The sequence below is a fragment of the Hyla sarda genome, chromosome 1 (assembly GCF_029499605.1).
Source record: "Hyla sarda isolate aHylSar1 chromosome 1, aHylSar1.hap1, whole genome shotgun sequence".
Lineage (NCBI taxonomy): Eukaryota > Metazoa > Chordata > Amphibia > Anura > Hylidae > Hyla > Hyla sarda.
In genome coordinates, this window is record NC_079189.1 from 173158090 (window position 1) to 173173842 (window position 15753).

At 39.3% G+C, this 15753-nt stretch overlaps 1 protein-coding gene across 9 annotated transcripts in view; it reads right to left on the reverse strand.

Annotated features, from left to right (window-relative positions):
* BLTP1 (bridge-like lipid transfer protein family member 1) overlaps positions 1-15753 on the reverse strand; it is a 302200-nt gene that overhangs the window by 139026 nt on the left and 147421 nt on the right. For all 9 annotated transcript variants that reach the window (XM_056564084.1, XM_056564133.1, XM_056564123.1 and 6 more), the window contains exons 29-35: positions 11731-11801; positions 10757-10930; positions 4812-4932; positions 4122-4262; positions 3261-3388; positions 2686-2888; positions 2102-2299 (exon numbers count right to left, since the gene is read on the reverse strand). In XM_056564084.1, the coding sequence (XP_056420059.1) occupies positions 2102-2299; positions 2686-2888; positions 3261-3388; positions 4122-4262; positions 4812-4932; positions 10757-10930; positions 11731-11801 (1036 nt within the window). The remainder of the gene's footprint in view (positions 1-2101; positions 2300-2685; positions 2889-3260; positions 3389-4121; positions 4263-4811; positions 4933-10756; positions 10931-11730; positions 11802-15753) is intronic.

The window sequence follows — 15753 nt, forward strand, 5'->3', positions numbered from 1 at the left end:
GTATTCTAAACCCCTGGCAACCCTGTTAACTATGTAGACATGTATAAACAAAAGATGAAAGAGCTTCAAAATATATTCTGCCAGGGTTTTCCTTCAAACACAAGGTGCCCTTCTCTTCATGCAGTTAAATGTTCCTTTACAAATACATTTCAATAACCATGGCTGAGGTGAAGGTATCCCAAACTATCATATTTTCTTTGCCATTACAATTTTAAACACATCTCTCTTCATCTACTACCTTGCTAATATAAGCCAGCTCCTATTCTCTGTGCCTCCTGTGTGAATGGGATATATACCAACAACAATTAGGTGTCTAGATAACTTTTTGCCTGGAAGAATGAATCTTAATAAGAAAAAGGAGTACAAGACAATGGATGGATTGGATCCTGTAAATTATACACCAATTGATATACCTATTCCTTTGACAACAGCAGTCCTCAGTTCCTCTATCTCAAACAAAATCTTTAAAAAACTGAACTTTTTGCATTTACGCCATCTGCTTACCTAAATAGCTCTTTTATTTTTATTTTAAACTGGTATACCTTCATAAATCCAAGGCAGGATGCAAAGGTCATGTTAGACCCCAATCTGTCCTTTATGCCCTATATTCAATCTCTTGTAATACATTCCCATCTTTACTATTGTAGCACTTTACTAATGAGTCTCCCATTCTCCAAACTCTCTACTCTCTCTCCTGAATGCTGCAGCCAGTCTCATCTTTCGGTCAAGCTCCTACACAGATCCCTCCACTTGTGCCAGTCACTGCACTAGTTGCCTATTTACTATAGAATACAATATAAACTTTACTCTCATCGGCACTACATCTTCCTATATCCTCTCCCTCATCTTGGTCCTGCACCCTACTCAGGCTATGCTTTTTGCTAATGAACTAAGACTAACATCCTCCATAACAATCTCACTCTTATCTCCTAGACTTTTCCTGTACTTCACTAGGTTTTTTCAGAATGCGATAAGCTAAACAATCAGAAAAAAATACAAAGTTAAATACTCCCCGCCTCCCATACACTCAACAGTATTCCCACGCTCCATACAACTTTGTAGAGTCTGGATGTGGGATCAGGGTGGCATCTAGTACTCTTCATACACCACATAATTGTGTACAGTGTACAAAGCAGCTAGTCTGCTGAACTACAGCAGGATGAAAGTGCTCTACATTAGCACAATGTAGCACGGTCAGTATCAAGTAGGCAGGCAGTGCATTGGTATACATATACAGATACTGGCTGGTGACAGGTTAATTCAAATTTATGTTCAATACCCTATTTTCATAAAAGATAGCTGGATCACTGTACAAATTAGTTTTTTACCTATAGGTTTGCCCTAATTCCTCACAGACAGTAAGTTCTTGTGAACAGGAAGGAATTCACACCTGTTTTTATTGTAACTAAGTATGTTACCTAATGTCTGATTATTTTTTCTGTACATGTACTCTTTGTATTGTACAGTGCAGTAAAAGATTTTGGAGCTATAAATAAAATTAGCATTAAATACTTTTATTCAGGTCATGGTAAACTTAAATAATAGTATAAACAATAAAAACAATTTGATCCAAAATCAGCCAAAGAAACCTATCTAACAGTAACTTAGCCATTTTACTAAGATAAGAGCAACCTTCTTTACGTCCATGTTTCACAAGCTATATACTTTCTAAAATAAAGATTTTATCAATTGGACCCCCGGTCATGTTTTTTTTATTTACATAAGAGGTACACTCTCAATATTTTGTTCCAAATATGAGCAAATGAGTATACATACAAAGGCATCATATCACAAACCTTTTTAAATGTGGTATCTCCAACAGGGGATATAACTAAGGCATTTCACACAATGATTTTAAGTATACTTCTCATTGCCAGTAGATTCAGCACATTTAAGATTTGCCAGTCTCTTCATAAATCTGCCACAGCACAGATTTAAGCTATTCCCTCCCCCCCCAAACCCTTTTATGGCATGTTCTGACTGTTTCCGTTAAAGTAAAAACGTGGTTTAAACAAAAGTTTGCACTTTTTTTGCACAGTAAATAATGGTAGATAGTTGTTTTTTTAATTTTCATTATTGAAAACAATAACCAATAAATCACCTTTTACGACCAAGTTTTCAATTCCACACTCAAACATTATCCATCCCCATTTTTCTTGACTTGGACCAATGCGGGTTACATCAGTAGTTGGAGGCTGTTCAGTTTCATCCACAAAAGTGAAATCATCTAATTCTTCCAGGGTGAACAGAACCTTTGATTTTTCAAAGGGAATCGTGGTGATTGCGCAGGTTCCCATGTCTGATCAAAGGGAAAGAAAAATCCAATCATATGAGTATACTAGAGTTATCTACAAGGCAGCAGACACAATAACATTTTGTCTGAACACCTACAAAATATTTCAGTCGCTCACACTGCAAATAGAGACAGCAAAGTTTTATATTTTTTGTAAATAAAATATACCTTAACTCCTAAAAAGCCTGTATATGGCAATATCCACATGTTTTCAAGAGATTAGCACCACAGGGCGGGAACACTAGCTTCCCTTAAATGTTTGCATATTATTTACCTACGAAGTAAAGCAGCTGCACAGCCCAAAGTATACCTTATTATAGCATATTAGCATTCAATATGAATTTTAAACATCCAGCCGATTGTTATAGTGATGTGACTGTAGAGTATCTCACCTGATGTATCTAAGCCTCTGAGTTGACCATGTACTCGATGAACATTTAATTTGGCAGCTATTTCTTTCCCTTTCTCTGCTCCAGCATTGGATCTCAATGACCCAGATGACTGTGGTTGCATTTTTGTAGCATTGGCATATTTCTCCAAGTTTACAGGTGGACGACCAGTCTCTGGGTTGTTGGCCAATTCTTCTACTATGCCTCTTTAGAGAATTAACAAAAGGAACAAGATTCCATAATTCAATAATTAAACATATAACAAAATACTTTATATACAGAACAAAACTATAACACTCTGAATATTTTGCCAAGTATTTTCCTCTTTTGAGTGTGCTTTTAGTCATGGTCACGGACAAGGATAATTCTTATTCAACGTGCTTTCCAAGGAATATGCTTAAAATTAATTCCACGCTTCCAAAAAAAACAGGGTGCACTCTGCCTAAAACAACTTTATTTTACCTGTCCATCCGGACTTGTGTAGCTATTCTATTAAAGTAAAGCGCTGTTAAAAGAAACATGAGTGATACTTTCATTTGCAGTTATATTAGACGACTTTTAAAACAACTTTATTTTACCTGTTCATGCGGACTTGTGTAGCTATTCTATCGAAGCAAAGTGCTATTAAAGAAACATGGGTAATGCTTTTATTTGCAGCTGTATTAGAAGACTCTTCAATGGATGCTTGTAATAAACAGAGATTCACCTGAAATAAGACAGAGTTATTATTTCAACAGATTACCCCTGTTTATTACTCTAAAACAAAGATGAACAGTAAGACACATCATTTTAAGGAAAGCTTCAGCACTATAAGACGGGAAGAAGATGAAGTACTGCAGCACAGCAAAATATACTCTACAGCATTAAATCTATGGCTCGATCAGAAAATGTTTTCAGTCTTTCAGACCATTTTAAATCCTGAACTGCTGGTGTAAACCTGGCCTGGATTTATGATCTTTAGCTAGATAGAACCCATCAGGAAAGCCAAATGTGTCTCAAGATATATGTAGGTAAATTAAAGGAGGTTATCCAGTTAAAAATACACTTCTCCCTTAGGATAGGGGACAAATGTCTGATCCTAGTGGGTCTGACATCTGGGAACCCTCGTGATCTCGGCTTTCTGTGCATCACAGAGAGAGCATGTGCTGTAGACGACTGGTGCTTCATTCAAATCTATGGGATCGCCGGAGATCTCGAGTGCTGAACTTATGCCTCTTTTGGTACTACCATAGAAATCAATGAAGCATGTGTCGTTTGTCAGCTGGGTTGTAGAGTTGCCATAAGATCCCTAACGAGTTTCATGTCTAAAACCTATTCATTAGAAATGGACCCGTTTATAAAATTCACTGGAAGTCATATGGAAAAGCAGTGAAAATGTAATATAAAAAATTAAATATTAAAATATAATATAAGTTATTCAACAGTAACGGAAGGTATACCTTGGGTATTGAGACATTGGCTTGGAGACCCTTGATTTTCACCTTATCTTGATTAAGTCCACCTTTGGTCTGTGTTTGATTTGTGCTTCCTTTAACATGACTCTCTGGTTTGGATAATTTATTATCTTGCTTTGATGGTAACTGGAAAAAAAGAATGTAAGACAAATACACAGACATTATCTTCTTACAAAGTATTAAGGCCAAAAAATATTTTACTCCATACAGATCATCTTTAAACAGTACTCTGGAAATACTATCAGCCAGAAACAAGATGGCAATATATTGCATCCTTATAATTGGTTTTATGAAGTGTGCAATAACCTTTCCAAGATCTACACATAAATTATACATTACTCTAACCCAAAGATTATAGCTCCATTCATCAAGTACACCTCATGGAAGGCCTACAGATTGTGATTGAAAAACCCTTTTCAGTAAATATCTACAGGCTACAATTAATGTGCTATACTGTATAGTACATCTACAACTAGCTATGACACAAAACAATCCAAATAGTATACTACAGGCTTAATTCTCCAATACTATACCAGATGCCAAGATTAGTACTTCCCCACTACCAGGTATCTGCTTAATTGAACTAATGTGGAAGCACCAGATTTAGAAAACACATCATATCATTCAGATGACAGAAATATAAATAAATAATTAATTAATATAACAAATCCTTACATTTTCTGAGAATGTGGTTTTACTGTTCTGCACAGCTTCCTTTAGCACCTTTGCATGTAGGTCATCAACAATCGCAGCTGGATGCCGGGTGCTGGTGAAATGTACCATGGCCTCTATGTACCTAAGAACAGGAACCAGGTTTAACAATCCCAGTTAATAAAAAACTGATACATATAACATTTACAGAATGGAGAGTTTTATGTCAATTTTCATGTTATCTGTATTTACTAGAGATGGGAGAATTGAAGCTGACGAAGTCGAATTCGTTCCGAATTTCATGAAAAATGTGATTATTCTGATGTCATGACTACAGTGCTCTCTGCTGACCTCTGCTGTCCATTTTAGGAACTGTCCAGAGCAGGAGAAAATCCCCATAGCAAACTAATGCTGCTCTGGAGAGTTCCTAAAATGGACAGAGATGTCAGCAGAGAGCACTGTGGTCACGACTTCAAGAGAAATCTAAAAAGATAAGCATTTCCTCTGTAGTATATAGCCAATAAAAAAAAAATACTGGAAGGATTAAGATTTTTTAATAGAAGTAATTTACAAATCTATTTAACTTTCTGACACCAGTTGATAAAAAAAAAAAAAAGGTTTCCACGGGAGTACCCCTTTATGCATTAATAACTCTGAGACGCTTTTACTTTTTATTCTGATTCAGAGATTGTTTTTTCGTGACATATTCTACTTTAACATACTGGTACATTTTTGTCGTTACTTGCATCCTTTCTTGGTGAAAAATCCAAAAATGTCATGAAAATTTAGCATTTTTCTAACTTTGAAACTTTCTGCTTGTAAGGAAAATGGATATTCCAAATAAATGATATATTGATTCACAAATACAATATGTCTACTTTATGTTGGCATCATAAAGTTGACATGATTTTACTTTTTTGAAGACATTAGAGGGCTTCAAATTATAGCAGCAATTTTCCAAATTTTCACAAAAAATTTAAAATCTGAATTTTTCAGGGACCAGTTAAGTTTAAAGTGGATTTGAGGGGCTTTTCTGTGAGAAATACCATATAAATGACCTCATTATAGAAACTGCACCCCTCAAAGCATTCAAAATGACATTCATAAAGTCTGTTAAGCCTTTAGGTGTTTCACAGGAATAGCAGCAAAGTGAAGGAGAAAATTCAAAATCTCCATTTTTTACACTCGCATGTTCTTGTAGAGCCATTTTTTTGGAATCTTAACAAGGGGTAAAAGGAGAGAAATCCCCCAAAATTTGTAACCCCATTTCTCTTGAGTAAGGAAATACCTCATATGTAGATGTAAAGTGCTCTGTGGGTGCACTAGAGGGCTCAGAAGGGAAGGAGGGACAATGGGATTTTGGAGAGTGAATTTTGCTGAAATGGTTTTTGGGGGGCATGTTGCATTTAGGAAGCGCCTATGGTGCCAGAACAGCAAAAAACTAAACCACATGGCATATTATTTTGGAAACTACACACCTCAAGGAACGTAACAAGGGGTACAGTGAGCCTTAACACCCCAGCCTTAAAGGGGTACTCCCGTGGAATTTTTTTTTTTTTTTTAATCAACTGGTTCCAGAAAGTTAAACAGATTTGTAAATTACTTCTATAAAAAAATCTTGATCCTTTCAGTACTTATTAGCTGCTGAATACTACAGAGGAAATTGTTTTCTTTTTGGAACACAGAGCTCTCTGCTGACATCATGACCACAGTGCTCTCTGCTGACATCTCTGTCCATTTTAAGAACTGTCCAGAGTAGGAGAAAATCCCCATAGCTAACATATGCTGCTCTGGACAATTCCTAAAATGGACAGAGATGTCAGCAGAGAGCTCTGTGTTCCAAAAAGAAAACCATTTCCTCTGTAGTATTCAGCAGCTGATAAGTACTGGAAGGATTAAGATTTTTTAATAGAAGTAATTTACAAATCTGTTTAACTTTCTGGCACCAGTTGATTTAAAAAAAAAAAAAAAAAGTTTTCTACAGGAGTACCCCTTTAACACCCCACAGGTGTTTGACGATTTTTCGTTCAAGTCGGATGTGTAGATGAAAAATTTTTTTTTCACTAAAATGCTTTTTTTTTCTCCAAATTTTAAATTTTTACAAGGGGTAATAGGGGAAAATGACCTCCCCCATATGTGACCCCATTTTCGAAACTACACCCCTCACAAAATTTATTAAGAGGTGCAGTGAGCATTTACACCCCACTGGCATTTTACAGATCTTTGGAACAGTAGGCTGTGCAAAAGAAAAATTACATTATTCATTTTCACGGACCACTGTTCCAAAAATCTGTCAGACACCTGTGGGGTGTAAATGCTCACTGTACCCCTTATTACATTATGTGAGGGGTGTAGTTTCCAAAATGGGGGTCACGTGGGGGGGGGGGGGTCCATTGTTCTGGCACCATGGGGGCTTTGTAAACACACATGGCCTTCAATTCCGGACACATTTTCTCTCCAAAAGCCAAATAGCGATCCTTCTCTTCTGAGCATTGCAGTGCACCAGCAGAGCACTTTATATCCAAATATGTTCTTACTTAGGAAAAAAAAGCCCCCCAAAATGTGTAACCACATTTCTTTTATTTTCCCTTGTGAAAATGAAAAATTTGGGATAATACCAGCATTTTTGTGAAAAAAAATGTTTTTCTTCATTTTCCCAGCCAACTTTAACATCAAACACCTGTTGGGTGTTAAGGCTCACTATACCCATTGTTACGTTCTGTGAGGGGTGTAGTTTCCAAAATGGGGTCCCATGTGGGTATTTATTTTTCTGCTTTTATGTCAAACCACTGTAAAATCAGCAACCCCTGTGCAAATCCCCAATTTAGGCTTCAAATTTACATAGTGCGCTCTCACTCCTTAGCCCTGTTGTGCGCCCGCAGAGAATTTTACGCCCAAATAGTAATTTGTACTCAGGAGAAATTGTGTTACAAATTTTGGGGGTCTTTTTTCCTCTTGTGAAAATGAAAAGTATGGGGCAACACCAGCATTTTAGTGTAAAAAATATATATTTTTTTTACAATAACATGCAAGTGTAGACCCCAACTTTACCATTTCATAAGGGGTAAAAGGAGAAAAAAGCCCCCCAAAATTTCTTAGGCAATTTCTCCCGAGTACAGAAATACCCCATGTGGCACTAAATTGTTGCCTTGAAATACCACAGAACTCCAAAGTGAGAGAGCGCCATGCGCATTTGAGGCCTAAATTAGGGATTTGCATAGGGACAGACCCGGATGCAAGAATTACACTTGCCTCCGATAACAAAATTACCCTACGTCAGTCTTTCCTAAACAGGGTGCCTCCAGCTGTTGCAAAACTCCCAGCATGCCTGGACAGTCAATGGCTGTCCGGCAATACTGGGAGTTGTTGTTTTGCAATAGATGGAGGCTCCGTTTTGGAAACACTGCCGTACCAGACATTTTTTTTTTTTTTATGGGGGGGGCGGCGCGTAACTGTGTAGGGGTATATGTATATGTTGTGTTTTACCCTTTATATTGTGTAAGTGTAGTGTAGTGTTTTTAGGGTACATTCACACAGGCGGGGGTTTACAGCGAGTTTCCCGCTGGGAGTTTGAGCTGCAGCAGAAAACTTGCTGCATCTCAAACTTGCAGCGATAAACTCACTGCAAACCCCCCTGTGTAAATGTACCGCGATTTCATTGCGATAGTCCCGATCAGCTCCTCTGAGCTACCGGGATTCTTTCACGTTCATTTGTGATCGGTGATGCCCGGTATTAACCCTGGGTTCTGGCTGAGGATAGCAGTCGGGACCCACAGGGTTTAAAGCGTTCTCCGCTCATGAGAACGCTTAAAACGCTGGTAACGGGACTCAGGGCGTACAGGTAAGCCCTGCGTCCTTAAGGAATTCAGAACAGGGGTGTAATGGTACGCGGTGGGTCCGACCCCCTACCCAATGCCTCGGCTCTTCCCATGCATGGAGCGGGCACCACTCTGTGCATGGAACTGTGTCGACACGCCCCCTCTATGCATCTCTATGGGAGAGCCAAAGATACATGAGTGCTGTGTCTACGGCTCTCCCATATAGTTGAATGGTGGGGGCGTATTGATCACTGCTCAGTGCACAGAGCGGTGGTTGCTCCAAGAATAAGGAAAGCAAGGGTTCCGGGAAGGAGATCACATGGGGGTCCCAGCGGTCAGACTCCCTGTGATCAGACACTTATCTCATATTCACAGGATAGGGTATAAGTAGTTTAGCACCAGAGTACCCCTTTAAACTGGAACAAGAGTCATCAAGACCCTGGTAAGGGTGTAGTTGTCTATGAAGACAAGACAATTCCGGGGAAATTCTTTTTCTTTTGAAAACAACTTACAATTTTTTCCATAAATACTGCAAAATACATCTATTATAAAAATTACTTTGTCCATGTGCATTAAAGAGGTTTTCCAGGGAAATAATATTAACTAACTATTTGGTGACTGAACTACACAGAGAATAGAGCCAAAAGCAGCTGGCTCCATACTCTATGTAGTGGTGGTACCACACTACTGCAGCCTATGCTTCTATGAACCTTACGAGCTGAGGCTGCAGTAACACAGTGCAGCCACTACGCAGTATGGTGCCAACTGCTTCCGGCTCCTTTCTTTGCTAAGTGCAGGAGATAAACAGCTGATTGGTGGGAGTGCCAGGTGTCGGACACAGTCAATTGATGGCCTGTCCTGTGGACACTTATAGAGCATACTATAAAAAATAAAATTAAAAAAATGTCTGCTTCTTCCAAAAACAGCTCCACACCTGTTGCACGTGGCATTGCTATTTAGCCCCATCCACCTTAAGGGAGCCAAACTTAAATACTAGACACAGCCCATGAACAAGCATGGCACTGTTTCTTGCAGCAGAACAAAGGCACGGAGTTGGAGTTGGTAAGTATCATTGCCATCAGTGTCACCCACACTACAGTGATCCCCCGACTTATGATGGCCCCGACATATGATCATTTCAACATATGATGGCCTCTCAGAGCCCATCGTATGTTGAAGGCAGCCTCGACATATCATGCTGCTGTGTGTCGGGGCCATCGTACAAACAGCTATCTGACAGCGCTGACAACTTCAGCAACTGACAGATAGTTGTTTAATGTCCCCGTGTGCCCCGTTCTGCCTCCTGTTACTCACATGCTGTCCTCACGTAACTCATGGAGGCTTCCACTGTGAGCTCTGTGTAAGCCCCCCCCCCAGTGCAGCCATAGCCAATAGCCTGCAGCATCTTGCTGCAGGCATCCAATGAGCTGCTCCCCTTCCTTTCCTATAGAGCTGTAGTCGGCAGGATCGTAATGGAGGACATTCTGTCTCCCCTGAAGGTATTTAAAGAACTGTACAGTACTGTATGCGATGTCACACATCACATACAATACATAGACACACTATACACCCCATACATCAATGTTTCCCTATCAGTGTGCCTCCAGCTGTTGCAAAACTATAACTCCCAGCATGCCCAGACAGTCAATGGCTGTACATGCATGCTGGGAGTTGTAGTTGTGCAACAGCTGGAGGCACCCTGGTTTGTTAAACATTCCCCATACACTCCACATACAATGGTCATCCCAGAACCAATTAGCAGTTTCCCATAGAGATATGTATTCAACATACAATGGTTCCAAAGCCCCAGAACCAATTACCATTTTTACATAGACATATGTACTGGACATATCATGGTTTCAACATATGATGGTTCTCCTGGAACCAATTAATATCATATGTTGAGGGACCACTGTACAAGCCTGTACAACAGGTCAATGTTGATACTGAGGCCTAAAGATAAAAAATTAATTATCATTCATAGTTAAGGAGCCATCTCTATATTATCTGCACAACTTAATATATACAAAACAGATTGCTTACTACTATTTTTACCTTTTTCACATGTTTTTTGCAAAGAAAAATAAACAGCTTAGCTAGATCTGATTAAAAGACAAAGTCACCAGTATGTAGCTGCGAAAAAAAAATTACCTGTCTAATACTTCAGCTACAAGGGGACTTAAAACAACATCCACTGCTCCTTTTACTTCGACAATAGCTGTTGTTCTTGTGTGAGAAACAGGCTGATCAAGAGTCCATTCTTCAGTTATTGTTTCATCCTCTGTATTGTCCATTGATTTTTTCTCTAAGGGAGTGTAAGGGGTGCTAAACGAAAAAAAAAAAAAAAAAGAAAAGATATCTTTGTGAATGAGCACTGTATAATGACACTAATATATGGGGAAACATTGTATGGGAAGTGCATATATATATATATATATATATATATTACATTTACATATATTCTGTATACAGTATGATTTCTTACTGTGGCTGATCTCCTATATTTAAAAAGATCTAAGTTCGAAGTATATTTAGCAGTACAATAGTTACTGTATTAAAGGAGTAGTCCAGTGGTGACCCAGTGGTGAACAACTTATCCCCTATCCTAAGGATAGGGGATAAGTTTGAGATCGCGGGGGGTCCGACCACTGGGGCCCACCGCGATCTCCTGTACGGAGCCTCAACAGCCCGCGGGAAGGGGCGTGTCGACCTTCGCACAAAGCGGCGGCGACACGCCCCCTCAATACAACTCTATGGCAGAGCCGAAGCGCTGCCTTCGGCAATCTCCGCCTCTGCCATAGAGATGTATTGAGGGGGCGTGTCGGCCGCCGCTTCGTGCGGGGGTCGACACCCGCTATCTGGCCGGAGAGCCTGGCCCCCGTACAGAGAGATCGCAGGGGGCCCCAGCGGTCGGACCCCCCGCGATCTCAAACTTATCCCCTATCCTTGGGATAGGGGATAAGTTTTTCACCACTGGACTACCCCTTTAAGAACTTTTGCGTTGTACCAGTCCATGTTTGTCTAGATGTTAATCTAGAATACAATAGTATATTTTTATTTCAACAACAATGCTTCTCTTTCTTAGTCATTGAACTGAGGGCACATTTACAGGTTTTATAACTCACCTAGAAGAAGTGCCCATGAGTTGCATCCCTCTGTCAAGTAACGTATTGGCTGAAAGACCTTGTCTTATGACCTGTAAATACACAAAAATGGGTTAAACAGAGTCAGAATATATACATCTTTATATCCCTTTAATTAGTTATTATTTATTTTTATTTATTTAGCTAGGTGTAAAAAATGCCACAAAGTAAAAATGCTTTCAAAAAGAGTGTTAATAGTATTTTTTGTCAAATCATAGAATGTTGCAGAATCTTATAATATCTTTTATATTAGACTAACAGTATTTTGTAGAAACATGTTTTCGGAGTCCTTTCTTTTTCAAATGCTTTTGACTTGAAAAAGGGAGGACTGCCAAAACATTTATCTACAAAATACTGTTCGTCAAAAAAAAAAAAAAAATGGATGTTGCAAGATTCTGCAACATTCTAGGATTTTGCATCTGCATCACTGGACTAATATAGCTACTAGAGATGAGTGAACTTCCATTAATTTGATTTGTCACGACCTTCTCGGCTCGGCAGTTGCTGACTTTAGCCTGCATAAATGAGTTCAGTTTTCAGGTGCTCCGGTGCGCTGGAGACTCTCCTAGGACTATATCCACCTTTTCCAGCCACCGGAGCACCTGAAAGCTGAACTCATTTATGCAGGATAAGTCATCAACTGCCAAGCCAAGAAGTTTGTGACGAATCGAATTACTGTAAGTTTGCTCATCTCTAATGGATACTCCAAACTACGGTACAATTTTTTTATTAAATAACATAATGCAAAGAAAATAAATGGAACAGAAATGTAAATCAAATCAATAATTGGTGTGACCACCCATTGCCTTCATAACACCATCAATTCTTACGCAAAGTCCGTAATTTTGTAAGATTATACTCAGTATGTTTAACCATTTATGTATGATTAACCATTTATACCAAACAGGTAATAAATGATCATTTTTATATTTTTTAGGTTGAAACACAGTCATTAACTAAAACAGATACAGCTGTGTACAAAGGTGAGGTTGTGAAAGACAGTTTCACAGATGATACATCATTGCAAAACTAACAGCAGCAACAATACACAACATAGTTATCTTGCATCAGAACGGTTTTTCACAGGCAAAGATTTCAAAGCCGAATGGGGTTTCCAGATGTGCTGCTCAAGCTCTTTTGAAAAAGCACAAAGATATAGGAAATGTTGAGGACTGCAGACACAGTGGTCAGCAAAGAAAACTCAAGTGCAGCAGACGAAAGACACATCATGCTTATTGCCTTTGAAATGGGAAGATGTACAGCAGTGCCATCAGCTCAGAACTGGCAGAAACAAGTGGGACTCAGGAATATCAATCTACTGCTTGGACATGTCTGACAAGAAGTGGTCTTTAAAGAAGAATTGTGGCCATATCTTTGACATGGAAACAAAGGCCAAGTGTCAATGCAAAATAACATAGGGACTGGGGTGCAGAAAAGTGGCAGCAGGCTGTAACAGAAGGCCGTTTTGATGAAGGGCTGAAGAGTGGTTCAATAATGTCTGCAGGTAAGCAGGTTCCTTACACATTTAGGGCTGCATTTCAGTAAATGGATTTGGGACCAGGACAATTCTAATTTTTGTATTTTCATTTTTTCCTAGTGATAGCGCATAATATAGGCTGAATCAAAGATTGCAGATTTTTGTTAACTCCAGAAAGAAGAAAAAGGACTAAAAAGTTATCAAAAAGTCCAGTTAAAAATGGTAGTAATAAGAACTACTCATCATGGGGCAAATAACTAGCCCTCATACATCACTGTATATGGGGGAATAAAGTGTTACAGAGGTGAGAATAAGAAGAATTTTAAGCATACTAATTTTCTTAATTTTTTTAAATGTTATTTTAAAGTAAAATAAAACAAAACCTAAATAAATTGTGTCTTGTTGTAATCGTATGAACCTGGAGTATAAAGATAACATGTCATTCTACACACGGCGAGAAAACATAAATCCCCCCCCCGAAAAGTTACAAAATTTCTAATTTAGCAAATTTTTTCCCCTTTTTTTTTGCTTCACTGTAGATTTTGTGGTAAAATGAAAGCTGGTATCACAAAGTACAATAGGTTACATAGTCTAGGGCAACAGTTCACTGTAATAATAAATTCATGCACTCACGGGACGCCCTATCATTTCTGGTATGGGCTCCCTCTTGGAGCCGCTCGCGATCCTTATCGATAGTTTCCTCCAGCAGGAGGCTAAAAGATTGGAGAGGTGTCTAAAAGATACCACACTTTTTACAATCACTGTCCAAGATTGATGCTACTAACGTAATGTTTCTCTGTACTCTAGACGTTCAAAGTCTGTACACAAACATTCCACAGAGCGAGGGTGCACAATGCATCTATGAAGTCCTGTGTAAAAATAAACAATTGAGTAACTGCATGATTGCTTTTCTTATGGGCCTATTGGATTTTAAAACGAAGGTGTGTGAGATGTACTCAATCTGTTGTGGTGACCGAGAACTTTAGTCTGGGTATAATCTCCTTTATACCCGATTAAATATAGATACGCAAGGATAATGGGGAATGACTGGTTCTCAAGGTCTTGTGTGGAAGTGAGTAGTGTGGTGGTTGTTAATGATGAGTTGTTGTCTGTGAATATGTAATGATGGTGGTAATGATTAGTGTGTGTGACGGTAAGTATTACAGTGGGTAGAGAGTGGGTGGAAAGATGAGAAGAAAGGGAAGAAAAGAAAAGAAGGGGGGGATGGAGAGCAGTGGGGAAAATATAGGATGATAAAGAAGGTAAGGGAAAAAAAGAAAGAAGAAGTAGTATCAGAGATAGAGAATAAGTTCTCACTTGGATAAATTTAAAAGCGTAATTTATTGGTAATAAAACAGGTAATACAAAGGGAAAAAGCGCTGGACCCTAGCACTTATACTTTCCAATACATATAATAAAAAAATAATAAAATAATCATATAATGAGATAGTAAATAAGAGTAATCAAGGACAGTAGACTGAGCACTAAGCAAATATACAATTAGACTCGTTAAACGCAAATTTGTTCTGAAATAATCAAGTCAGCTCGGTACTGCGACCGTAGGTAATATTCAAGTCAGCTCGGTACTGCGACCGCAGGTAATGTTCTAAAAAGTCAAATATGCAACGGTACTGCGACCGTATGGCAGCTGCCACAATTTTCCAATGAATGCTCCAGGAGAAACAAGCCACAAAGTAGCGGTGCTGCGACCGCGAAGCAAAAGGTCAGTTCAATGTAACCTCTATATCCTGTAACACTGAGTGGCAGTATAGATAGAGTGCCGACAATTTTAGGTATATTCACGGTACTGTGGCCGCGCTGGCTCGCTCAGAGTGAGGAAGCCGTGGTGGATAATCTTGCAGTGGGCCAACAATCAGGTGGCTCCAGCGGTTGCAAGGCTGTGTGATGTGATATGGGGGGGGGGGGGGGGGGACGACGATTTGTGGTACTATGTACCTCTCACCCGATCACTCCTGTAGGCTCTGCGATGTCGGTCCTCACTCTGGGAGCATGGCTGCTTGCTGTGGCTATCTGTGGTGGCCATGCTTGGCTTCTCCTCGTGGTGGTGAGTGTGTTGAGCGCGTGTGGGAATCCAGGCGCGCCGTGATAATCCAGGTTAGGCTGGTGATTGTAGTGCTTCGGATAGCATCTACTGCCTTAGTCTGCTGTGGGACTAGACGTGTTTCGGACCTTCTAGGTCCGTCCTCAGTAGTCTGATGAAATGATGCCAAAATGTGCCTTATATACAATCCAAGTGAGGGAAAAGAAATGGTGATGAAAGTCCGGGCGCTGGTCCAAATGGGAAAAACAGGAATGGATCCGCAAACCGGGTGGAAAAAGGGTAGGTGAATAGAAGACATGAGAAAAAGGTGTTTAATATGTTGGAAATTAGAACTGTTTAGAAAGTAATGGGTGAGACATATAGACATATGTGATAATGTACAATATAAAATGTGTAAAGATCTATGGAAGGAACAGGGGCTGGACATTGGACTGTATGGTTGGTATTAACCAAGATTTCACTCGGT